General features: G+C 42.5%; 1 protein-coding gene across 6 annotated transcripts in view; it reads left to right on the top strand.

Annotated features, from left to right (window-relative positions):
* Window positions 1-26,703, top strand: part of TBXAS1 (thromboxane A synthase 1) — a 247,195-nt gene that overhangs the window by 85,766 nt on the left and 134,726 nt on the right. For 3 of the 6 annotated variants that reach the window (XM_013173135.3, XM_013173133.3, XM_066997785.1), the window contains one exon: window positions 7,819-7,871. The exons of 1 other annotated variant lie outside the window; for it this stretch is intronic. In XM_013173135.3, coding sequence (XP_013028589.3) covers window positions 7,819-7,871 — 53 coding nt within the window. Of the gene's footprint in view, window positions 1-5,195; window positions 5,588-7,818; window positions 7,872-26,004; window positions 26,076-26,703 lie in introns of those variants that run through there. 2 more of the 6 variants (XM_048058784.2, XM_013173139.3) reach the window with 2 other exon arrangements.

Here is a 26,703-nt window from a genome sequence, read left to right as displayed (position 1 = left end):
ATGAACTCTCCTAATTACTACTTGTAAGACAGGCCTTCTGTTCCCTGAGGATCCTTGTAACCCTTCTCTCGACTTGTTCTGTTTTTAATTCATTCCTTTTGAATGTGGCTCATCAGATTTGCATGCAGCATTCCAGAGAAAGCATACCCCAGATTTACTGTGATTATAGTTTTCACTGTACTTGTTGTTCATTGTTATCCTGTGGTTGATGGGTTGATGTGTCTATCCAAGGGTTTCCTTCTCCATCGTTTTCAAACAATCTCTTATTGCAGAAAGTCAGAGTTAACGTAGTCCCTCTAAGGGCATGAAGTCTTGCTTTGAAGTAAAGACTCAGTCATTGCTGCTGTTCAGGTTCTTCAGCTCATCCAGTTCTTCTGATATGACAGTCTCAATCTTTCTACTTGCTGAAGATGTTTTTAACACAGAATCATGAGCACACTTGGCTAAAGTCTCTCTGCTTTCTTTGCCAAATTCAAGTCCTCAAAACATTGAGCAAAGTTTGTCCCAAGACTGACTCTTGAGACACATGTGGATTTCTTACTTTCATGCCTGTACTTTTTTTTCCTCATCCCAGTCCATACTAATTTCTCTGTATGCCACTAGATCGAATGTATTACCGACATCTGTGTACATCTTCCGAAGTACTCTTACCTAGAAAATGTGTTATCTTCCCAAAGAAGGATACACAGGGTATATCCCGTTTCTCATTCCTCTCTCTGATGCTCTTCCCATTAGGTATTTCTTGCAAAGCAGGAATGCCAGGTTGTTACCAGTGGGCCAGAAGTGGTGCACAAGGGAATGTTACCCAACTGCAGCTGCTCTGCTCAGCCAAGCCTCTTAGGCAGTGCTGGGGCTTACAACTTAGATGTTAAAACATGTAGCGGTGCGTGTGAGAAAATTTGAGGACTGCATGTGTTCCATGCACTGAGAAATCTTGCATGCTATTGAGGTCAAGCTTGCAATTGTGTATTTACTTGCTTGGCTTCCCCTCTCTCCCGCTGTCTCTTCGGTTACCAGCCTATTCGAGTGAGCCATTAACCTGGTTAATGGGGAGAGACAGCAAATACCAGAAAGGATGATGTGCTTTTCTTAATTCCCTCTTGGGAACCTGACTGTTTTAAACTGTAAATGTCTCAAGCAAGGGCTGAAAAGGGTCCAAAACATGTCTATCCTTTGTAATGCAGGCACACCCAGGCAGAGGAGAACAGGAAGAGGCTGTTTTCTCCTCGGGACTTTACTGGGGAGAGATCTTTGGGGGTGAAAGGGTAGTGCCTTGCCAAAACTGCCCCAATGGCTTCAAGCTGGCCATGTGTGCAGGCTGTGGGGTGGGGAATTGGCATGACTGAAGTGTATTGTGCCATCTGATCCTTTGAGATGACTCAGTCATCAAAAAGATGAGTTGAGGCCCCTGGCCTCTCTGGCCAAGGAGCTTGAACAGGTTTTCCAGACTCTGATATGAGAGCTGTTCATTGAAGATGGCAAGAGCTAGTACAGCATACAAACAGGAACCTGTCAACTTAGATTTTTTTTTCCTTAAGACCTGAAAAGGTAAAAGAAAATATACAATTAAAAAAATTACCTGAACTAAATACCAAACAAATTATATAATGAGAACACATTGTCCAAATTTTCATATGCAGATTCAATTAGTGTTCAGTTAATTAGCCTTTACAGATGAGGATTAACTTAATTACATAACACTAACCTCTCTTAATAACTATTAAGGGTAGGAAGGCTGCTTTTAATAAATTTGGAAGGGGCTATATGTGTTTTTTAAAATCTGAAATGGCATACACATAAATTAAACCAAATTACACACAGAGGACAGCTATTAAGGGCAATGATCAAAGGAAACAAACTACGTACATGGCTTGAAATCAGGCTGGTTAGAAGTTCATGCTGTTCTCCTCCTTATCTGCTGGCATCCTAGTGTTTTCACTGGGATTATTATTGGAGATGATGTACAATCTAGGGGTCATTCCTTCAAAGTGGGCTGCAGTCAGATACCAGTTTGCTCTAATTAAATGTTAGCTTGTATTTTGAAAAATATATATCTATATATTGATTAGGGTACTAGGCTGTTAGCACTTACAAGTGGTCTGAGGAAAAAAGACACACAAAGGCCATTGAATAGTAAAAATCCCATCTATAAATGTTGTCATTCATTGTCATTATGTACTATAAGTAATTGTATAGATTTTTTTTCTCTCGACAGGAGGTGTGGGTGCTCAAACTATTCAGCTAATATCATAGTGGAACAGAACATCACTCCTGACTACAGGGAGGTGAGGGTGGGGGTTGGAGCATATATGGGACTAGTAATTGGGATGTGACGTCTTTGGCTTCTAAGTCACAGGTTTGAATCCAGGCTTTTTTGGCAAGTGGCCTTGGGGGAACCTAGGTGAAATGAGTTGGTGCTGCCAGTCTGGATCCCTGTGAGTGGGTACTGACATCAGGTAACACTACCACTGGCATCCTCAAGCGAAGAGGTGCTCACGTGTGCAAATACCGCCTTACTCCCAGCCCCAGTGCTCTTTTCAAGTCAGGGTTGAGATGCACATTGCTGCTTAGTAGCCCTCACTGCATTCTGGAAGTGACTTTTCTAGAGTCCATGTTTTGAGCTTCTATTGGGAGCATTTTCTGGATACCAGCAATGTAGTCCCCTTGAAACAATTTTATCTAGTGACCCTTGCAGACTCTAGCTAAGTTCATGTAAATTATTTTCCAGCTGCAGCAAGCTGAAATTTTACAAAGCATCCTTCATGAACTTTGGGTCACCTTAAGCTTAAGTTTAAGCTTAAAGTCACGTAAGTCCTTATTTTCAGCTCATGAGATTTGTAGATATTGAGCAACTAATGAAAACAAGTCTGATAAGCCCCGTGCTGGCACTGTTTAATATCTTTATCAATGATGTAGACTGTGGGATCAAGTGCACCCTCAGCAAGTTTGCAGACAACACCAAGCTGAGTGGTGCAGTTGATAGAAGGAAGGGGTGCCATGCAGAGGGACCTGGACAAGCTTGAGAATTGTGCCCCTGTGAATGTAATGAGGTTCAACAAGTCACAGTGCAAGGTGCTGCACCTGGGTTGGGACAATCCCAGATGTGAGTACAGACTGGGAGAAGAACCCAATCAGAGCAGCCCTGCACAGAAGGATTTGGGAGTTCTGCTGGATGAAAAGCTCGACATGAGCCAGCAGTGCGTGCTTGCAGCCCAGGCTGGCTGCATCAACAGGCCAGCAGGTGGAGGGAGGGGATTGTCCCCCTCTACTCTGCCCTTGTGAGGCCCCACTTGGAAAGGAGGAAATTCTTCACTTGGGGTGGTGAGGCACTGGAATGGGCTGCCAAGAGAGATTGTGGATGCCCCATCCCTGGAGGTGTTCGAGGTTGGATAGGGCCCTGGGCAACCTGATCTGGTGAGTTGCATCTCTGTTCATGGCAGGGTTGAAATTAGATGATCTTTAGGGTCCCTTCCAACCCGATCAGTTCTATGATGATTATGTGTTAGATACCCCAAAAATTAAAATGCATAATGCTACTAGATGTTTCTGAAAACTTTGGCTAAGTGCCTACACCCATTTTCAGCAAGGAGGGAAGATGACATTGCTGCAGATTTTTGAGACTGTGAGGCACTAGCAAGGTGAATATGCAATAAGGAGGGTATTGCTGAAGGATCCATCTTGGAGTGGCAGAATCTATTGAAAAAAGGGATGGGGGTACTTGAGCCACCCCAGTCCCTTTTTGAAGCCCTTTGATTTGCATGCTGCACAAGCTGAAGTTTCAATACCCAGTGTCTCAAGATAGATGGTTGGCAATGGCCAGATTTTGCTCTCTCTGATGCAGACTCAAATCCTTTTTCCTTCCATAGGGGTCGCACCTGCATCCCTCAGAGCAGGATTTGGCCTTGTGAGTGGTTCTGCCCACAGATGCAGCCGGTGATGCATGCTCAAAGGAAGGGGAGAATGCAAATTCCCTATAGGGAGGCAACTGCCAGCCATGTAAACAAAGAAGCCTTCTGGGTGTGCAGCAGTCAGCCCACTTGAGCTGCTGTTTCCATGGTGTACCAGATGCTATAAAATATGCTTTCTTCAGGGGAAAAAAAGCTTTTCGTACTCCTGCATTATCTTGTTTGATAATGCACTATCATCAGGCTGGTACCTCGCTGTAGGAGCCACACACAGCAAGTCGTTCCCCCCTGCCCTGCCCTAACCCTTCTCTGAGTTGTTGTTGATGATGACAATTCATATTCTGCAGCTTCTGAAGAGAAGGTCAAGTGATTTTTCTGCCTTGGAACAGCATTACTTACTGTGTTTTTACACTTCATTGTTACCAATCTGTGTTTAATGTGCTATAGTTCCTCCTGATGTGCATGGTGTCATCTCATAATATAGTGCATTGTTTTGCTTTTCAGTTTCTTTCTGTTTTCCTTTAAAAAATAAAAAATAGAATACATCTGTTTCCATTTTTCCCTGTTCTCCATTCCCTAACTCCCACATTGCATCATTGTAGCTCCTGACTTATGGCCATTTAAACTGCTGGGTACATGTCCAGCAGGCACAATTTCTGAGTTTGCTTCCTCATCATTGTGCTCACCCACTGGGTGGTCTTTGGGAGTTGAGGAGAGGTCTCTTACCTCCATTTTCATGTAGAACAGTTGCTAGTGTTGGTCAGATATTTAGTTATCCTGTAAGTATTAAGTACAATTGCAATTGTAAACCCTTGGAGGAGATTAACATTGGCTAGTATTCAAAAAAATTAAATTAATAATAAAAAAAAGTTGCCAGTAGCAGTTATGAGGCTCGCTGTACTTCAAACATGACTCACAGGAGGAGGTTTTCAAGGTACCTGTCTACTGGAAGCCGTGTTCAGGGAAGATGCTGCAAATCTGTCAGGGCTTTGTGGATGTGGCATATCCCCTGACTGCATGCTTGAGATGGTCATTGGTTGATTGGCCTTCCCCATGGCTATCTAGGAGAAACGTGAGTGCCTTCGTATGCCCCCATCTCTATGCAGTTGAAAGTTTATGCCTGTGGCAGCCAGCTGAAAATCTTGCAGGGACTTCAGATGAGGCTGTTGATTTTGATTTATATTTGCATATTATAACTGAATAAAAAAGAAACACTAAAAGAAACTCTAAAAAAATCTGAAGTTTTTATCAACTGTAATGAGGCTTTTTTCATCAGCACTTTCTTCTTCCCCCTCCACCTTTCTCCTCCACCCTCTCTTTGCCTCTCTCAACAGCAGCTCCAGACCACATCCCTGGCCTTGTCCCGCTCTGTTGCAGACAGGGATGCGCACCTTCCCTCGGCCATGCTCTGGCCACCGCCACCTCTCAGGGCCCCTCACACGCAACGTGCTGGTGTTTTACCTGGTGAGATGTGCAGCTGGGTGCTCACCACACCATACGTGCCCTCAGAGCAGGGCCGAGACAGCAGCGGCACCAGGGCGGCTGGTGGGGACAGGCACGGCAGCACAGGACATCGGAGTGACCAGGGCTGTGGGGAACAGGGGCTTCTGCTGTTCCCGAGGGTGCTTTCTTGTGGTCTCTCCTGGTTACTTTTCAACTCCCTTCCTCCCCCCATCCTGCAGGTTTGTACTTCTCACTTTGTGGAGGGAGGAAAACAGGGAAATAAGTTAATTTTAACTCAGTGCAATCATTTAGGAGACCTGGGGGTGGAAGAGCAGTTATTGGTTAACAGGCCTGGTCTGAAACGTGTTCTGCCTGACGCCACGGTAGCGAGCCAGAAGTGCTTCCAAGAAGTCAGATTTCTGGAAGGTTTCTTCACTGAATTGTTTAAAGCACAGGCTTCTTGTAAATAAATGGTGGTAGCCTGCCGGCTTGCCAGAGCGCAGCTGGTAGAGGCAGCGAGGGCAATACGTGCACGTGTCCTCACGCTCCAGGGTGAAGCTTAGCCAGGGGGCTTGGGCTGCAGCTTGGGGTCTCCCTCCCTTGTGAAGGCCCAGGTCAGGAAGAAAGTGGGCTGAGCACAGGCCTGGTTCTGCCATGCCGCCACCGTGCTTTACCTCACGTGCTGCCCTGGTGTGTCCGTGTAGGCTGGGGATGCTCTCCTGAGCAACGTGGCCAGCGTGGGCCCATGAGCCGGGCCCGCGTTATCTGGTGTTGTGTGGCTGCTGGCAGAATGGTGCTGGGGAGAATCTGCCCAGGCATCACCCCGGCTTCCCTGCTGTGGGCAACGTCACTGTGGCAAAGCACAGGTTGGCATGGACGTGTGCTTGTCTCTGCCCCTCTTTCAGTGTCTGCTGAAAAAAGCCTCTTTGAGTCGGCCGTGTGGAGCTGCCGTACTGCAAAGGCTTTGTCCCACTTAGTTGTTGTGTCACAACAGAGGAGGCTTTTCTGCTTACCTTAGTACCAAGGTATTTTTCAGGTAGGAACATGAAATTTTTCCAACAATCCTCTAAATTACCACTTCCTTCATTTTATTCTTTGTGTTGGTATGTTTTCTAACATGCCGTACAGTGTCTTATCTTTTTGCTTAAGAAAAACCTAAAGATCTTACCTTAACCTGAAGACATTTTGTCCCATAAAATAAACATATACAATTCCAGGATTAAAAAGTAAAATAAACAAAAATCAACAATCAAACAAACAAAATCCCCCACCTATATTAAGTATAAAAAACAATCCAATGGCTCTATGAGAGGAGAAATGGAGGTGGTGGCACATAGTTTGCTTATTTGGGTGCTAAGTTAACACCCGAGGGTGATAAGTGAGGCAACTACCTTTGATTACCAGATTTTTTGCTTGTTTGTTTAGTGTGGTAAAATGTTCTCAGTGCATTAACAGGTTACACGGTCTTGTTTATTTATGTCTGTGGTTTATGTATTTATAACAGTTCGTATTGTTCTAGCTAATATTCTTCAGCATGTCTTAAAAATAAGAAAGCTTGAATATGAGACTTAAGTATTCTGTTTTGTTAGTTGAGTTATCTCTAAAGAATGAAGATAGAGCACAGTAGTCTTCCTTGAATTAATATAAATGCAGATTAATGCAGTCAAATGTGTTATTTTTCCATAGACAAGTTACAAACACAATGCAGGATGATTTTCAAGTATTGCAGTTTTGTTAAAACAGATTTCTTTATATTCACTTTTGGGGATAATTTTTACACACCTTCTTTCAGATTAATCAATTTAAATTCATTTAGGACACTAAATTTAGTACAGAGGCAGACATGTTTATATAAATGGATACCAATTTTCATCAATTATGAAAATGAAACACAGTGAATATTCTAAAAGTTTGTTAAAATACATCTGCTTACTATTCTGCAGAATCTCCCAGGGGACTGCCTTGTGCTAAACTCCAATTTTGCTGGGTTGTTTTGTTTTTAGTTACATTATTCAAAAAAAAAAATCCCCACCGCCACCAACAAAAAAAACAACCCACAACCTTTTCAACATTCCCTCCATTTCTCTAGTGTGTTATAAGTCATACTTATTCTGTTATTAATTTCTATGTCAGTTTTTCCATCTACACACGTATCAGAATAAAATTATGAGTCAGGACTCTGATCATGAAATTAATCAAAAATATTGTGAAATGGTAACATATTTCGGATTGCAAAGCTCTGAAAACATATTAATGGCTTTCCAGATTTTCTTTTTCCTTCAGTCATCATTTGTAGACTCTCCTTTCGGAGATGGACAGTAAGAGAGAGATGAGATTGTCAGCTAATGCAGTGTCTCTCTTAGTTGAGGGTCAGAGCTTTGATGTGAGTGTTAGCAATACTGTGTAACAGGGTTTCTGGGTTTCTGTTAAGCACTGTTCTAAAATATTGTGATGTTTTTCTTTTACCCAGGGCTTTTGGGAAAACCATACAAAACTCATAAAGGAGTATGGACCTGTTTGTGGGTAAGATTAGTCGTACCTTCAGCTTTCTGCTTTTGTGGGTCTTGCTGTTTGCTTTGGTTTGAGTTTGTTCAGTGGGAGAGGAGAATATACGACAATAAGATGCTCATTGAAATGCAGAGTGCAATATTTCAGACTGCGTGACAGAGGTGGAGGTTCTTTGACCACATGAAGAAAGTATCCTTGGCTCATTTTAGTTCAGCATTTGGTGCTGGACTTTCCAGTATGCACATAAAATTTATTTTTTCTCAGAACAATACAAAGCTACCAGCATCAATATTCTCTTTATAATTAAATAATTATAACATATTATAACACATATACATATAACATATTATAACATATATACATGTAATTATAACATAATGTATTCTTTATATTTATGTGAAGAGTGGAAATAATAATTTAATGTCTTAAACAAACAAACAAAAACAAAAACCTAGTTTATGAAATAGTGTGAATTTGGTTCAGCTATTGCTGGCTATCTTTACGCAAAAATACTGAACTTAAAATACAATGAAGTACAGTTTAGAAATGAAGCATTCATCTCTCTATATCTCAGCTGTGCTCCCTTAGCAGGTTATTCAGATAAAGAGGGTTTAAGTGTATTTCTTCATCCAGCACTTCCACATTTCTGTGATCTTTATTTCTTTTCTGAGAACTACTTTCCTGTTGTCATTGCTTTAAGTGGAAATGCACTTATTTCACGGTAACTTCTATTGTTTTGGTGAGTTGGTGTTTCTAGCATAATTATTACTTCAATATGTAAGTATCAAGCAATATCCGTAAAGTAATGACAAGATCAAAATTTTTTCCTGTGTTCTCCAGGAGTTTTAAGAAACTCTGTAAAAGAGCATATATGAATGTGTGTATGTATTTGTTCAAAAATACTACAAAAACACTTTGCATGTTCTTCCAGCCAAAAAAGCTCTATCAAAAGGAAGTCAGACTCAGCCACACAAAGCATTTGATGCTCCAGTCACAGCCTTCTTGTGGCATTTATGCTCAGCCCTAAGGACAAAGTGCTGCAAGAAGCAGTGGAAATAATGAATTCCAAGGGTTAGGTACTTGTCTAAGAGGAAATAATACATTGTCTTGGCTGGCCAGGAATGGAGAAATATATTCATTAACACTGTGGCAATTTGTATGTTGTGTAACAAATGCAAAAGGACTGAGGCTTATTATCTCCGTGACCTTTGGTGTGATGCCCTTAAATGACAATAATGCAAGAACAGTGGCATTCATTGCTCAGTATATTTCCCTCCTTATTAATATCATGCCTATTTTTTCTAAGCTGAACTTGAGACAAGTTGCTATTTAGTCATCTGTCTGTTCACTTGGCCAGGCAGAGGCAATGGCATGGGAGAAAGACGTGTGTAATTTCAGTCTGTGAGTGGATAGATAGAAAGTTTCATTTCTCCCATCTACCCATAGCTGACAGGGGATGAAACCTCTGGGATACTACATGGGCTGCAAAGATGGATGGTGGTGGTAGTGGTCAGCCAGGACAGCTCTGCTTCCGTGCGATCCACTAGGTAGGAGGAGTAAGCAGATTGGGCATAACTGCATACCATTTATTGTGTGCTTGGAAAACTTGATTTGTGAGGGATCTGGGATATTGGCAGAGAATAAATGCTGCTTTTGATATCTCCCAGGAAAACAAAGCTAAGCTCAAACATTGCTGTGCTTGAGGTAAGCTTGATTTGTAGTTGAAGGAAAACATTTTCAAACCTTACTTGTTGAGCTGGTGTTCAATAGATATGTGTATGTGTCCGGGGGTGTTTATCATGGTCCTGTCAATTAAAGAAATTCCTTCTCTGTGCATCTGTGTGATTCTTTCTGTGGTTCTTTGAAATAGGCAGTAAATGGTAGGTGTGTTTATGTGCACGGCCCCAGCGAAGTATTGGATCTGGCAGTTGGAAGAAGATGTGGCATTTTGCTTTTTCCAGATTGAAAACTGCTTTCCAATAAGCATAAAGAGCAATGATCTTTATTTCTACAGTGGTGAAGTGAGTTGAATACAAATCTTTGGAACTGAAGCCTTTTTTTTCTTTCTAAGGTCACTTGAATAGTCTGAATGATACCATCACAACTGTTTTCTTTTGTGTGTGAATTGGTTTCCTTGACAACAGGATGTCAAATCAACTTTTCAGCTTTAATCAAGTCAAAACAATATATCCCTTCCATTCCAAAAGGCCTCAAGTCGTAGAGAATTATTTCAAGTAAGGCTTTTGTAGGTCACAAAAGCATTTTTTTCCTTCGCTTCTGTGTGCTGATCCAAAGGAGAGGTGATGGTATTACTCTTTTATATAGAGAAACAATGCAAATTGTCTTTGGATGTGTGTGTGTGCTGTGCAAACTGTCTGTTTTCATATAGAGGTGGCCCAAGATGGAGGCCAAGTGGTGCATTTGGTGCAAAAGCAGAGTTGGAACAAAGGGAATTCAAGCCATTGACATAGTTTTTGAGTAGATCATGCAGCAGAATGATAGCTTTTGATTCAGCTGCATTTTGGAGCATCTTCTATATAAGAAATCTGTCCTCTAAAATGTACATGCTGGTTCCCATATCAAAAATAAAAAGTGAAAGACATCCTGTTTGGAAAGCAATCTAGTCTTGGTTTCTGTGGAACTTAGTGACTTCTGTCACTTATTTTTTGGATGTACTCTTGTTTTGATGCTTTGTTTTCACCCTGCAATATCCAGTTGTTCCATTTCAATTGCAGGCTTTGACTACTGGTGAGAAATAGGTGGTAAGAGGAGGCAGGGAAACAAAGAACTTCTGATGAGAAATGAATAGGGAGAGTATACTTGATAGAGTAAGAAAAGTGATTGCTACAACGTTAGCAGAGATGTAGTGGCTGAGTTGATTTTACTTTGTATACACACTTCGTATTCATGTAACCACTTACTGCAGTTGCATTATTACGACTTAACAGTGCTGTAAGTGAGTATTAGTGATTTGGAGTGAGAAAATAGTGCCAAAATAAGTAACAGACTCTTGGCCCAGCAACACTCCACCAGTGAATGATCAGAAAATGCAACACAGCCACAAGAAAACAGATGACTGAATGTATTCACATTTGGATATGGGGAAGAGTATACGAGTTTATAAAATAGACCTCACTCTGTGTAATCAAAGAGTAAGAACAGAAGATTGAAATTCAATGTAATTTGTGGGGTGATACTCTTTCTTCATGTCCTTTTGCATCTGAAACAGCTTGCAGCAGACCAAATCTAACTCTTGCTCTTCATTCATTTGAACTCTCAGCTTCAACCTGCTGTGAGAAGTCTGGCCAACTATGTAGTAGAATAAGTGCTAATGAGGACAAGAACAATGTATAAGGAAGAGGTAAAGGGATGAGTCCAGGAGAAGCAAGAATAGGGTGCTTGGATTAAACCAACCCTAGAAAGGAGGTGGCAATCAGGGAGCTTGAGTCCAGGGTTGGTCTCAGGAGGATTGTTGAGCTGTGTACTGCTAAAGGAAGTCAACAAGCTCAAAATCTGCATTCTCTGATGGTGGGGAGGAATTAACGAGTGTGTTTCTGATGAGATCCGGTTGTAAGCCATTCTCATGCCCCAGTAAAACCACCAGCAGCAGACTGCATCTACCCATGCTGAGCTTCTGCTGGGCTCCAGCATAAGCATCCCAGTATCAGCACAACATCACAGAAAGCATGTCAAGGTGCAGGTAGAAAAATAGGTACATGCATGCACTCCTGAAGAACTTTGTGAAAACACCGATGTGAATGGAGCTCTATTGCCATAAAAAGAGCATCTTATTTTGCATCAGGTTACTTCAGCACATTTTAGAGTAATATACAGAAAGCAACTTAAAATAGTGTAGAAAGTTATCTTAAGGTGTTTATGGAATTACACAGTCTGATCTTTTTTGTTTGTTTTTGTTTGCTTGGTTTTTGTTTTGTTGTGTTGTTTTTCCTCAAAGACTTCCTAATATTCCTTGAATTATTTCCTAATAGGTCATTATTGGAACCAAGATTGAGTCTGGTCATTTAAATGGTTGGGTGGTTTAAAGGATTAGGATAGATCATGGAGTCAGTCACTAACTTGAAATGTGTCCAGGGCTTAGTTGTGATTGTAAGCTACACTGGCAGTTGAGAGCTTTTCAGAAGTCTATGCAGCTGCAGTTTGTTCTGTCTTAATGCTTGACTTCTCCTCTCCCCCCAGAAATGGTTGCTGCAGATGGCACTAGTTAGCATTTCTGCAGATGAGTCCAAAGCCAAATGGCAGTGGACAAGAAACAGGCTTTTCTTGCTGCTGATCCTGGCCTCTGCATCAGGGCTGAGGCACACTGGTTAGTCCCTGCAGAGGTCTGGAGCTTTCCCCTTTTGTGTACAGAAGAGGGACGTGCTTTTCTGGGATTTGGAAATCTGGAGCTTTTCATAAGTTGTTATCCTTAGCAGCTATTCCTCCTTAAACACCACACTGAGAACCTAAAGTGGACTGGGGCAGGATCTCATCCTGCAAGGAAAAACTGATAATCATGCACTTAATTTACTTGAGGAAGCAGTTTCTTTACTGCCATTTTAATTTCACAAACTTGATCTTTGTTTGTTTGTTTGCTTTGTTGTTGTTATTGTTGTGTTTTACCTCTTGGTTTCTAACCTTATTTTGCTTTACGTGGCAAGAGTAATCCTGGGACGGGTATTCTCATCTTTGTCTCTGAAGACTCATGTAAAGAAATAATTTAGTTTTATGAAACAATCTTATCCTGCTTGATTTCCTCTTTTACACTGGGACTCTAACGGATTTACCACCTCTCCTGTGGTCCTTCATTTATTTTGATATTTTAAACAATTTACTTTTCGTATTTCAGTTAGAGAAAATCATTCCTGGGCAAGCATAGGGGAGGGAAGAAAACCAGGCTTTCTATTTCTGATCTATAGCTCCTCATAATCTCTGTCTCACATTTAATCTAATAAAGATTTTTGGTAGCCTCACTTGCCTGGATTTTTATTTGCTTAGAGCAATACATTTTTTTTTTTTTGGACCAGAGTTAGGTCTTTCATAACCAGTCAAGATTTTTTTTTCCTCACTTTGTTTCCTTATTTATCTATTGTGATAATGCTCTTTGACTCTGCTGGATTGTTGATCACACCTAGAACTGCTATTCTGAATTAGTTTTCTTTCCTTTAAATACTTGCAAACCATGGACACCATGCAGGAGAACCCTTAAATATGTGCCTAACTTTGAGCACAGGAGTAATCCCATGAAAGTCAATGGTGCTACTCAACATGCTTTGAGTTAGGCAGAAGTTTTTCTACCCTGATGAATCAGGGCTGTAAAAGAAACAATTGCATTCGTGCTTGAAAAATATTTTAACTGCTGTTGGTACACATAAACACCTAGGTTTATTGTAGCTCAAAGAAGTTAATGCAGAGAAAAATATTTCTTCCCCCTCTCCACCCTCTCTTTTGACAGCACTCTGCATGTAGAAAATTTTATTGTTCCTCTGTGTAATGTGCTAGCTGTTCTCTCTGAAATGGAAGAGATTATCTCAAAAATTGACTGAACAATGGGGGAATCTTAATATTCTTAATTGAAACTCTCAGATTCCCCTCTCCCTACTTTTTTTAATTAACACTTTTGGAATTCGCTAATTCTTAAAAGTCTTTTTAAGAAGAACCCAAACCTAATGATATTCCTGGCTAAAAATTAGTGCCACGCTAAAATGCTACATCTCCATCCGACTCCCCACACTTAGCCATAATAAGGCATTGGTTACAGTTAGTTCCAATAGTTAAATCCAGCTGCTGTAATAACTTGTGAGTTACTTAGGGGTATATCATCGCCAGTATCTTTTCCCTCTCAAGCTAATTGATCTTGAAAACGTAGCCTTTTGTGGGACTTATGTCTAGAGATTTACCCGAAAGGTGACATGTCACACTGTTTTGAGAATTGGAGTCTGGTGTTACTGTTACAGTTGTAATAGGTTTGCTGCCTAATCATTGTGAAGGGTTTAAGGTCTGTGTACAGAGACCTGTGGGATGCAGTTTGTAGGCTGAATTTGTAGTAAATTAGTTGAATAGTTTAATTCTGGCATGATTCAAATGTACTTTGGTCTCTGGGACCAAAGCAAAGTGATGCTCAGTGTACTAGTAACGTGGAAAACGTTCATTAATGAGCTCTTAGCCATGGACAAAATCTTGCATGTGGACTATGACCTCCCACAAGAACCATTCAACTTGAGTTTGTCTGCTCTGTGAAGTTTGGTTTTCACTTTGTCACTGTAGCCTCTTGCAGTCCAAGACAGGTCCAATGCCCTTTTTTTTCTAGGTATTCACAAACACAGGACCCAAAGGCTCACCAAAATGTCATGGTCCCAGTCCTCAGTGCAGGCAAAACCGTTTGGATCGAAATGTTTGGTGCAAGTGAGGAATTCTTCTGGGTGCAAAACCACCCATTTCCTGTGAGATTCTAGATGTGGCCCCGGGGTGGCTGCAGTGCAGGTATGTGCTCCCTGCTGCATTTTTTCCAAGTTTCTTTCCTCCACCCGTGACTGCACCATGACTCCACTGCAGCTGTCCAAGCTGACATAACTCAAAGACCTGATGTAAGGTTTTACACCTCTGGAAAGGGAGTGTGAAATCCAACCAAATGAGGCCGATATTTTATCTGCCCTTGGCAAGGCACCAAAGGACAGTGTCAGTCAGCTGCACCACGTTCCTGATGCTCATTTCTGTACTTGAAGAGCGTGTGGCCTGATGTGGTTGTAGCTTCAGTGAGTTAGTGTTTGCACAGAGGGAAATTCCCTGGTCGGTACAGCTCAACTGAGGCAGCATTGGTTGGGTGCAGAAAGGCTCTGTGAGACTGGCTACAGCTATGTCAGCTCTGATGACTGAAACAGTAGTGCAGGCCTTTGCACCATGTCTTAGCATGTGAGGAGCCTGATTAAATTGAGCTCTGCTTCTGCATGTGCAGGTACCAGCTTTGGCTGGCTGGAGGTTGTACCTCTGCTTGCTCCCAAGGAGGTGTTTCTTAGTACCCGTGTTTCCTTGCACACTGGTAGTGCAGTACTCAGCTGTTAAAGCGTAGTCCTCGTGAGCTCCAGGTTAAGATTATTTGAAAACTGAAGTTTCTTTTGAAAACATGTTGCCTGAGTAGCGTTTTACACCTAGTATACAATACAGGTGATCTTTGATCTGCACTGCCTGCTTCTTAGCTAATTAATGCTTAAAATCATCATTTTAAAGGGTTTGGGATAGGATTGCTTAACAGATTGCCTCCTCTTAACTGTGTGACACTGTTATGATCAGCACCTGCATACCAGACTGTGGCATCCTAATTTAAGGGAGGAGGAGGGGATGTTCTGAGTGAGACCCATAGTTATAAAAACTAGTTTCCTAGACTTAGTTTCACCTTGAATCTATCCTTTTCACCATCTACCAGAGCCTGCATTTGTTAATCTTAGCAGGCTGTAAAGTCCACCTTGTAATTTTTCCCCCCTTTCTAGTGTTTGGAAAGAAGTACGCTGGGGCCTTTAACGACTGAAAAATATGGGATGTTGTTTTAGTATACCAATCCTATTTGGAAGTATAGGAAAGCAGCAGTGTTATATAATATGCACAGCAAAATCAATGCTTTTATTAGAATTTCCTATAGCAGCCAGAAGCATTGCTGCAAACCTGAAGCAGATGCATACGATACGTAATGTCCAGTAGCTGTTAATGGTTGCTGACTTCACCAGCTATGTATCTGATTGTGAATTGGTGTTCCCAGTGCCACACATAGCAATTTTTAAATGAGGCTCTTGAATCATTTCCCCCTCTCTTTACACAGAGGGAGGAAAATGCATCATCCCTCCGATGTCCCCACCCCTTCCCTCTCTTGGCAGCCTTTGAAGCAGAGCAGCTTTACACCAGTGCTGCAACTCAGGAGCTCCTCCTGCCCTCCTTGGTTGCCAGCACCTCACCAGAGCAGTGGGTTACTGACTCTCCAGGTCACTCCCTACTGCCAGTTTACCCTTCTTTGTGGCAGCCCAAAGAAATCCCAAAGTGACTTCTGGCTTCCTTCTCGTGTGCCATCAGAAGCATCAAGCAAAAGGGATTTCTCTTCCCCACAATTCCCCCACTGGGAGCTGGAGGAGAAGGTGCAGAGACGGAACTGGAAGCCAGCAGCCAGTCCATTGCATGTCCCAGTTTGCTGCCAGGAGCTCCAGGAGGCAGGTGCTGGTGCTGGTCAGACCCCTCTCCCCATCCTGGGGGGGAGTCCTGAGCAAAGACCTTGTGGGGTCTCTGCCCCTGAGCACACCCAAGTGTTGTGAAGGACTGGGTTTGGGTTGACTTTCTTAGTTTCTTGGAAATTGTCACGTTTTCCTCCTTGAGGATTACCACAGCTTTGCCCAGGTATCTATGGAGGTGCCTCCTATTCCATTACTGCATCTTGTCCTTTGATGGTTCCACCACCCTGGCTCTGGATTTTATTTTATTTTTTTTACCTTAATAGACATGTCTTGTGGGCATTGTTTTCATGCTTCTAGCTGCATTTCCCCCCTCCCCCAAACATTTGGCCATGGCTTTGTTTTCTTTCTCTTCCTTCTCCCCATCCCCTTCTACCCTATGCTATCTTCCCTCCATGCTCTAATTTTTATTCCTCCCTTGTTTTCTTACCCATGTTGAGCTGAAAACAGTAACATGACCTGACAATTTTACGTCATTCCAAGGTTTTTATGTACTTCCATAAATCTCTTCATTACCTTTTTATTGTTTTGTCATATATAGGTTTTAGTTTTTCCTCTACCTTATTAGTCTGGGGATCAATTTTAGTCTACTATGTTTTATTAGTAATAAGGGAAACAAAATATCTCCTTTTTCTTTGTTGGTTTGGCACCATCTTCAAATTACCCTTTTTTCTGTTTGACTACCTCTCTTCCTCCCCTGGAGAGCCTGCTTTATGTCAGACCTTCTGCTGGTAGGGAACTGGGTATGATTTCATCAGGCAATAGGCAAAAGTATAGCCCACTGCAGGGAAAGAAGTTGTTTTCAACTGTTAAGCATTTTTTTTTTTTCTATTTTTCTAGTTTGGTGAGTGTGGAATGAGTTTGAGCCCCCATTACCCTGGGGACTGGGAATCTTTCTTTCCTTCGTTTAAATCTGGTGGCTAAACCTGAAGGCTTGTCTTGAAGGAGGATTTATTTTAGTCATCCTGATAAAATTGTACTGGTATAATTAAACAGCTATAGTAACGTCAAAACACATCCCATGCACAGACACAGCTGTTGTGGAATGGCACAGACTAAATCATGGAAAAAAGCGACCAACTCCCTCAGCAATTATTATTTTGATAAGGCTGTGCTCCCATAGGAGTTTTTCCTTGTCTGAGTTAAGATTCCGGCCATGTCTTGTCCCAGAATCTCTTCTCTTCCCCCGTGTAAACAAGCCTGGAAATAGTGGTCTGGACCTTCAAGCTGTTGTTTACCTCAGCGTAGCTCCATTAAAGGCAAAGAGCCATGACTATTTGAGGGTCTTGACCCAATGTTTTTAGGTCTCTCTCATGTCATATAACTTTGATTTTTGGATGATGGTACCTATTGAATAAAATTAGGCTTGGTACAGCAAATGTTAAGACGTATCCAGACATCTTAAAGTAGCTTACAGAAAAAGGAGTGAGTTGGGAGCAATGTTCTGACTCTGTAAGGGCTAGCAGTAGACATTTTATCACTCGGCAATAATCCAAGCTTTTCTTTCAATGTTGGAATCTGTTTTATTGAAAAAGGATTTTGGCAAGGACACTGGGAATTGCAGCAGTGTCTTTCGAAAATGACAATATGAGAGGATCTTGGTTCTTTGGGGCCTTTTATCACATAGAACATCTTATGAAATACTCTGTGGGAAGGACCAAAGTAAAATATTATCAAATCAGCCTAACAGTTTTCTATGTCCACTGGCTGTCCATTTGGCCCAACAGGTAATAAGCTCCGCATGGGGCAGGAGAATGAGAAAATCAGTCTAAAAGTGCAGCACAGAGGCAGGAGTTAAAACAGGTCAGATGGTAATGTAATATCATGTGGAAAAGTGTTGGCCTTTAAATATTAAATTATTTTCTGTTAAAATAATTAAAATTCTGATTCTGAGGCAGAGAAATGTATTGTAAAACTGCAAGATTAAATACTTGAAGTGACTAAATTTATTCTTGCTGCAGACCCAACTTTTCTCTTAAGTCAGTGACATTTTATTTGCTTTTGTCCAAGACAGTAACACAACTGGATTTTCATCAATAGTGAAAAATGGAATTGAGTTTGGGAAACTAGTGTACCTGTTGATTTCCGTAGCAAAATGCTTAAATAAATACACAGTTTTTAAGCCTTTGAGTAGTCCCTGATGCACCATTGATACACCGTTGTGTTTATACGTGCACCTGACTGCTGTGGGCATTGCATTCAGAGCAATTCCCCATCCCATGCTTCTTTTGAACCTGCTATTTTGAATACTGCATTTCTGCGAGTGGCTGCTCCCATGATCTCCTCCGGCTGTCACCCCAGAAATCTGTGGGCTGTCCCTGCCTGCCCCCTCCTGCCGGAGGAGCCGAAGCAGCGAGTTGTGCTGAGGTCAGAGGAGAAGAGGCTTTTGCTAGCAGCGCTGAAGCTGCCGTGAAGGCAGCATTGAATATTTAACTGTGAGGTCTCTGCTGGATTAAAAGGGCTCCAGGTGAGGAGAGCATGATCAATACTTACAAATATTAAAAGTGGTGCCTTCTCCCTTCCTTCTTCCCCCTTCTTTCTTTGCCTACAGGACACGAAGTATCTGAATCCCCCAGACAATTGCTCACGCATTTACATTTTCATTTGCTTGGTTTATAGCAAGGCTGTTCAGGCTTTTGGGAGGGGCAGCTATCAAAGACGTACAAGCACTGCCATTGTGTTTTATTGTTCCAGTCCATTTTTCCCTGTGAATGCAGGTGGGAGTTTTTCAGTGGGTTGGGTTTTGGTTTTTTGTTTTTGCCTCCTCTCTCCCTCTCTCTCTCTCTTTTTATTTTTTTCCTTCTGAGCATTTATAACCCTTTTATTGTCAGTCTTCGATCATTTTTGATAGATCAATATATTTACTTCAGTGATGGTTCATCCTACAGTTGTGCCTGTATTTTTTTTGCCTTTTTTATTGGGGTTATGGATAGATTCAGTGGGTTATATCTCTGCTATAGCTCTGTTGCTGCATGAGGATCAAGTCACTTGATCTTGCCCCAGTACCAGCATGTTTAGAAGGAATATGTGCTGTTTGCATTGGCCTGCTTTCAGCTTGCTTTCCCTTTTTTTCTAAGTAGACTCTGAGCAATTAAAAATGCAAGCTTTTGTTGAGAAATGTTCTTCCCAAAAATATTAGGTACAAATACTGGCATTTCATGTGCACTCTACTGTCTGGAGGGAAGGGCTCTAGGAAATAGTTCCAGCAGACATCAGAGACCCAATGGGTTTTGGAAGTAATATAGCAAAGCAATGTTGGATGATAACATTTACTCAGCTCAGAAATGAGGCAGGTCCCCAGGAGTCCTGAGGCCTTTAGCCAAGCAGCTATGACCAAGCCAAAGAGAAATTCTTCAGCCTACGTCTCACTAACATCCCAGGGCGGCCAAATGTGGGCTAGGGACAGCTGACTAAAGCAGCCATGAGCAGAGCTTGAATGTGTACAGCATATGCGTGGGGATCGGGTCTCAGCACCATCGTGATGCGTGCTGGGGCTGTCCTTCAGGAGAAGGAGGTGGGTGAACAGGGTGGAAGGGCAGCTCCGTGGAAGAGGACTAAACGAGCTCCATCATCCTCAGGGATTCAGGTAGTCACAGGATAAGATAACATACATATAATTTGTTATAAAATTCCACCCCCACCATCTGGCTGCAAAAAAAAAAAAAAAAAAAAAGGGCAGCAAAAGAAGCGTATTTGTTACAATTGATAATACGTACAAGGTGGTCAATGAAAAAATAGGTCAACGGAGCGGTGCTCCTAGTAATATTACTATATGAAATACGATCTGTGTTGTATAACTACACACTAAATATTGGGTCAATTCCTCGAACTTGCATGGATTTCAGTGAGGTTTAATAATTTAAACCAGGTGCTCACATTAGCTGATTGTATAGGATATTATCCCCGTAGTTGCCTTACCGGGGCCGTATCTGCCCTGTGTCCTTCAGTACTTCAGTTTTTAGGCTGAAATAATTTGCAATGTTATGAAAGTTGTGACTCAACTGCTTCCCAGCAGCATGTTGTCCATTCGTAACAGCAGATTTTCCTGGAAGTCATTACTTTGGAGTGCCATTGTCAGCTGTGCACATCCCTTCTGCTCCTGCCATCCTTTGTGGCGCAGATTTGCCTGTTGTTGTGAGCGAGGATGTTACCACTGATACACAATCTTTCAGCTTTTTCCATTCTTTTCTTCCTTTTCTCTGTTGAATTGCAGTTTCCTTTGTCTTCTGCGTGGTGCACTGAAAGAGGTTGGGAAATTTATCACGGTTATTTTAATGGGTTTTTAAGGTCCAGCACGACACAGATTGAATTGATTGAGGAAAATTTCCTGGAGCTGCAGCTTTTTTTTTGCTATTAAAAATATTTCTATCTTTAGATTTTTTTTTTTTTCTGTAAGAAAATGTATCTATTTTTTCCTTCTAGTCCTATAACAAAGCCCAGCTTTCTAATGTTTCCACATGGTCAGATATTAGCCATTTCCCGAGATAATTTAGTTTGGTCATGTGTACGGCTAGCATTTTTATTGTAAAGAATTCTGCTAGTGGTTTCATGATAAATGCATAAAGCGCTGGGAAATGACTTTTATTGGGCTTAGTGCGCATTTAATAATGCATTAACAAAATTAAATGATTTTGTGTGTGTAGGTCTTAAAAATGTATAGAAAAAGTATACACTACCATAGGTATGCAAGGACTTAAAAAAAAAAAAAAAAAAAAAAAGAATCTTGCCTGAATGCATTTTGTATGCTGTAGCATAAAAAAAAGTCCATTCCCAGGAGCTCAGTAGGTGGTTACTATCCTTTTTTCCTTTGTTTCAACTTATTTTTAAGGCAGACCGGGAAAGAAAAACGAGTCCCAGTGACTGCCCGTCTCGTGCCAGCCTGGCAACCCTTTCCTTGCCGGAGTGAGGCTGCCCGGTGCTGGCTGGCAGCTGTGAGCACAGAGCATGTGAACCAGCTGTGGGGTGTGCCCGTTGTTTGGACTCAGCAATCGCTGCTTTTGTTTGCTTAAACTTCAGATATCTTCAGGCTGGTAGCTATGGCTGAGTTGAAGTCTCTTGTTTCTTATTTAAGAAAGCATCGTGCTGTATGTTTGTGTAGTTTGTTATGCAGAAGTCAATATGGCTTACTCATTTCGTCACGGTGTTGCATACACAACGCAGGAAATCAGTGAAATCAGTGCACTGAGTCCCATCTATCTTGGAGGAATTAAAATATTCTAATATTAAGACAGTATGATACCAGAAGTGCATGGATCTGCATTAACGTAAGCAGAGCAAAGGAATAAAAAGTGATGGTGCACAATATATTGCAGCGCTCTCATTGATTTAAGATCCAAATGCCACTATGAGGGGGTAGGCTGATAGAAAATTGTCTATGTTTATTTCAAACACATGCAAAAATAAAATATTGTGTTGTCCACGACTGCTGATTGTATTTACAGGAGGCAGATGAGCTGTCTTGCCTGGGAAGAAATAAAAGATAAAGTACAGAATTAAAACAAACAGAAACAGCCTACTGATTTTGAATGCCTCTGTTCTGAATGCCTCTTTTGAAGATATGTATCAGGACATGACTTTTCAGCAGATAGAGATGCTCAGTGTTTTCTGAAAGCTGTTCCTTTCCTTTAGGGCTAAAATGGATAACCAAAACCGGAGATATGAGAATCTCTAGTCACACTTGAGTCCTGGCCATGATATGCAAAGTGTATGTGAGATGAAGGTTGTAGAAATGCAGTCTTACACATGGCTTTTGTTTGTACCCTGATGTCAGGTCTCAGGGAGGAAAAATAATAAAAGTTTCTATTTTATTGTGGTCAGAAATGCTTTAATGAGAGGCAGAAGTTGGATCACACAGGTTTTGTTTTAGTTTTCTTGAAGTGTTTGCTTATATGAGGTTAGTGATGGGCATGTAACTAGCAACTTTATTACATTTGTGGTTTTATTATAGTCAACCTGTTCTATAGATTGCTGTATCTTGCCGCATCATAATGTCACGAATTATATTTAAATCCTTCCACATCTCCCCAATTTCATTTTCTCTGCATGGTTGCACATGTTTTTGTCCCCCACCCCCAAAATTTTCCCTGGAGCCTGCACCATGATGCACACATGCTCTCCTGCTTCCTGGGACACAGAGGATCCTCCCTGGTTTCCCTGCTGTCCACTCAGATGGGTCCTCCCTGCTCTGCTAGAAAGCAGCAATGCCCTGCACGCCCCGCTTCTGCATGTTCTCTAAGCCATATTTTTCTGAGTGGCATCCCAGTTGTATCCCTCATCTTCAAGTACACCGCACTATCTCCATTTATCTTGTGTGAAATGACTGCAGCCCAGCCACCCTCACACTTCCTGTTGTTTCCTAGAAATTGCTCACCTGTCTGTCAAGGGAAGCTGCTTCCAGCTTCTGACTAGAAATCAGAATATGTGCGTCTCCCTCCCTTTTCTCTTTTCTTCTTCTTCTTTTCTTAAATAAAAGACAGAGAAAGGGCTGCCCTTTTTTAACCTTAGTAATATTGTCTGCTTATCATCCTCAGCCATCGTGTAGCCTTTGCTTTTTCTGCACTGATAAATATAGGTAATGCTGTCGAACATAAATAATAGACTCACACAAATCCATATAAACGAACACTGTGTAAACGGTGGCAAGTAAAGTTTGGAGAAACAGAAAGTTTGCTATCTCCCAGATGTAGCCTTCCCTGGAAATAGTAATCCAGTGTTCTGGAAATAGTAACCTGGTGTTTTTTTTCACAGCGCATGAAAAAGGAATAGTTTGGTATTGAATTAGGTGCAGAGAGCCCAAGATGAGACTGCTCTCACGCTGTGTCTCGCAAGCCCACAGAAAGGCCAGGCACACAAATATGCTGAAACACACAGGAAACGTCTGCTGCAACATCACATGAGGTCAGTCAGGCATACTGTGCTTTAACGAGCGCAGACAAAACAAGCTTTGGTGAAAATGTCACAGTCTAAACATGGGTAACAAAACACAGACTAATACAGTCCGAGCTTGGTGGGAAACACGGTGGGAAAAGATTTAGAAACCTTCTTCTGGCCAGCTTGCCAAGTTGAGAGCTACGAGCATTTTGAGCATCACCCAGTCCCGACGGCACCCTACTTCCAGGCAGGAGTTGCTGGCTTCTTAATAACATCAGAGCGCTTCTCATTTCCAGGGGCATCCTATAAAAAGGCTCCCTTATTTATGGCTTTCGCTCGGCATTAATGAAGTGGCGCACTGATGCAGCTAGTCAGCAGGAGTGACGTGACGCAAAACGGCGGCGCTGCGGTGGTGGCAGTCATTTTCGCCTCGATGCTGGCATCAAAATAAACCCTCTGGCCCTGGGAAGGGGAAGCTCCCAGCTGTGGAGGAGCACAGCCTGCACCCCGCCAGGCCCTGCTCTTCTCCCACTGCCTGCCCAGCACAAGAAAATAAATGTTTCCCCTATTCACATCCCTCCCTTTTGCTGCTTCTCTTCCCCATCCCTGAACACAGGCATGAGTTTGGGGGCTTGCTGTGACCGGACCTTGCACTTGGATCTGGACTAAAATTTCCTCGGGAAACCAAATGGACGCAGATTGCCCAATATGCTTGTATAATTCAGATTGTTGTTTTTTCTTCCCCATGGCACTTTGTGAGCTTAATTTAATCCCTTGTCATTCCTTATATGTGGGTAAATGTCATCTACTTCTTTTCATGAATGAATTAACACAGCCATGTGGAGTCTGCATCTCCCACGCTGCTCACTTGGAAGAGGGCTGGTAAATGAGGGTGAGACACTCAGGTTGCTAAACCGTAGCCCAAGTAAGAGATGCCCAGAAACAGATCTTGCTTGCAATGTGGTATAAGGTACTTGAGAGGCTCTACCAGCTCTGTAGCTTGCAGTGGCCCCAGCCAGCACCCCTTTTCCTTACCGCTAACCCTGCTCCTGTGCCACAGGTCCTTTGTTGCACCTGACAAGGGAGGAGCTCCTTTTAATGTAGCTATGCTTTTCGTGGTGGAGAGAATATAAATAATCCCAGCATTTTCCTCCTTTCTCGATACTTCCTTAAGCAAGTAGGAAAGCAGAGGTCTTTTGGCAAGGTGCAAGCCTGAGATAGCGCCGAGGTTCTTGGTATGTAGAAGATAGCATTTTTAATCCAGGGTTTGTGGACAAAGAGGTGGGTGCCGAGCAATACAGGGCAGCACAGGCAGCGTGTGCGAGTACCTGGGCATCTCGTTACAGGATATTTTTAATGCGGTCAGGAAATAAATTAATAGTTTTGTGTGCTTATTTTGAAGCTTTCATGCCATGAAAAGAAGTACAGTTCATTGAAAAAGGAAATGAGGAACTATTTATTCCTAAGTAGAATTCACTGTGGCTATGTCTTCTTCTTCATGAATTTATACAATGGGTTGGATTAGTCTTAGGCTAAGGCATGTGTGCGCTGGCAGAGCTGTGGTTGGAAACTTTTCTTTGTGTCTGAGACTGCTTAGTGCTACCAGTGCTTCATTTTCATGTGCAACAGGATCACCTGTGTCTAGGGTGTCTTTTTTAAATTTTCCCCCCCCCTGAAGAAGCCATGTGCATTTCTCAGTTCGCTGTCTGGAGCAAACCGAGTGTTCAGGAAGGGCGCTCCCTCGGTTTGTGTCGCAGCCTGGGACGCAGGAGAAGAGGCACAGGAGCACTACAGACGTTCCAGCGAGCTTCCTGAATAAGCCTGAAGAAAGCCAGCCCCAGATTTTCGGATGTAAATGACAGCTGAGGAGCCCTGGTCCTGCAGGGAGTCAACAGGAAAAAGAGCTGATGGCTGGCAATTCCCAGCTCCTCCATCCCTGCCTGTGCCTTGGTCCTGCAGCTGGAAAGTACAGGACTTTATTTGTTTTCCCTGCTGTTTGTTGCTTGTGGTTATTTAAATCTGGGGCTCTCCAGGCCTCCTATTTATGTATAACTCTGACCAAATTAGGGCCCAGGGACCTTTGAGGCCTCTCACTGCTAATACAACACAAATAATAATTGGACTCATGGGTACCTGGCAATTTTTTGTCCCCTCCTTTTCTTTCCTCTTGGACTAAAGTAGCCATTTCCACGAAGGCTGTGTTTGGGCTTTGCAGCTGTTAGTTATGTATCGTTTAGTCCTGCAGAGTCTGAGCTGCCAGCAGGAGCCAGGAGGGGACAGTGCTCGTGACAAATCAATTTACTGACCTCTGAAATAATTAACCAAGTAACACCAGCCTTGAGTCCTATTTTACACAAGCAGTGTGCTATTCATGTTTTGCATTTTTCTGCCTGCGGTGAATGAGTGTTTCTAAATAATAGAGGCAGAGTGATCGAGGATTTTTATTTTTTTTTAAATGTTTCCTAAGAAAATTAGCCTTTTCCACTGTATTTCTAAGTATGCAAACATATATATATATTTTTTTTTCTTTTTGTTCTTTGCTCTTCCCTGAGGAAGATGGAGATAATAAAATTGGTGCCGTTCTTTTTTTTTTTTTTTTCATTTAGCTTTCCAGATGATCTTTGTGTACTTTACCAGACTGCAGCGTAGAAAACAAAACCTTGTTTATTGCCTAACAACATATATGTGATTTATGATGAATGTGCTGTGTTTGTAATCCACAGGACTGATAATAGATAGGGAGATCAAAGCCTTCTGTGAATTGACAGCAGTGCTATAAACAAGGTGAAAGGGTTGCAGGTGTTTCCCATGTGGGTGTTACCCAAAAACACGTGGCCCTTTGCCATGGCGTGACCTGTGTGCTCTCTGGCTTTCCCCATCCAGGGAGGTGGCGCTTCTGTGGATTTGCAAGCAGCTGGTGGGTCCGCTACATCACCTGGGAACAGCAAGCTGTGCCCCCAGGAGTCCCGGGTCTGCCTGGGTGCTGCAGGGACTGGGCTGTCCAGTGGGGCCCTTGTCTTACCAGGGCCGTAGCTCTTCAAGAAGCACTGGTGGGGCACATGGGAAACAGCAGAAGTCATAGCTAGATTGCTGCATGTCCTGGAGGATAAAAGAAAAGACGTAGCTACTAAAGGACTAAGTAAGTGCAAGGAGGAGCACAGCGTCCTGCGTGAAACCTGAACCAGGTAGAAGTCTGTGTCCCTTTCATTAGGTGCTGTATGAACGGTGACTGCTCCTACAAACCAAACTGCTGCAGGTGACGGGTATTTGTAGCCTCTGAAGTTGTTAAAACACTCTGGATGCAGATTAACTTCCTTTGCTCAATACACCACAGAGTAACCACCCCCTTGACCTTCGGTAAACACGCTGGAGGGCAGCCTGGCTTCTCCATGACTTCTGGGAGTGAATCTATTCCCTCTGTTGAACATTTCTGAAAACCATTTTGCTCAGCCCTGCCTAGGTCGGTGCACCACAGGCTCCATGCCTCTTGCACCAGCAGCCTCTGGGGTGATGGTGCCTCATCCCCTGGCGCAAGCCCACTCTGTCCTCGGGCTGATGGACCGCGTCTGCTCTGTCTTGTCTTCCAATGGATCTGAAACCACTGGTCTAAAAATGGGGATGTTTTCCTCTAGTTTGGAGGGCTGCATTTTAAATTGGAATTTAAGAGAAATTGCCCCTGCAGCGTGGCTTAAGAAAGTGAGACCTCATCTACACTTGAAAATTACACTTATGTGCGTCATGAGTTTTTGTTTTTACGGGTGTCTTAC

The sequence above is a fragment of the Anser cygnoides genome, chromosome 1 (genome assembly GCF_040182565.1).
Source record: "Anser cygnoides isolate HZ-2024a breed goose chromosome 1, Taihu_goose_T2T_genome, whole genome shotgun sequence".
NCBI lineage: Eukaryota > Metazoa > Chordata > Aves > Anseriformes > Anatidae > Anser > Anser cygnoides.
This window is presented reverse-complemented; position numbering and strand designations above follow the sequence as displayed.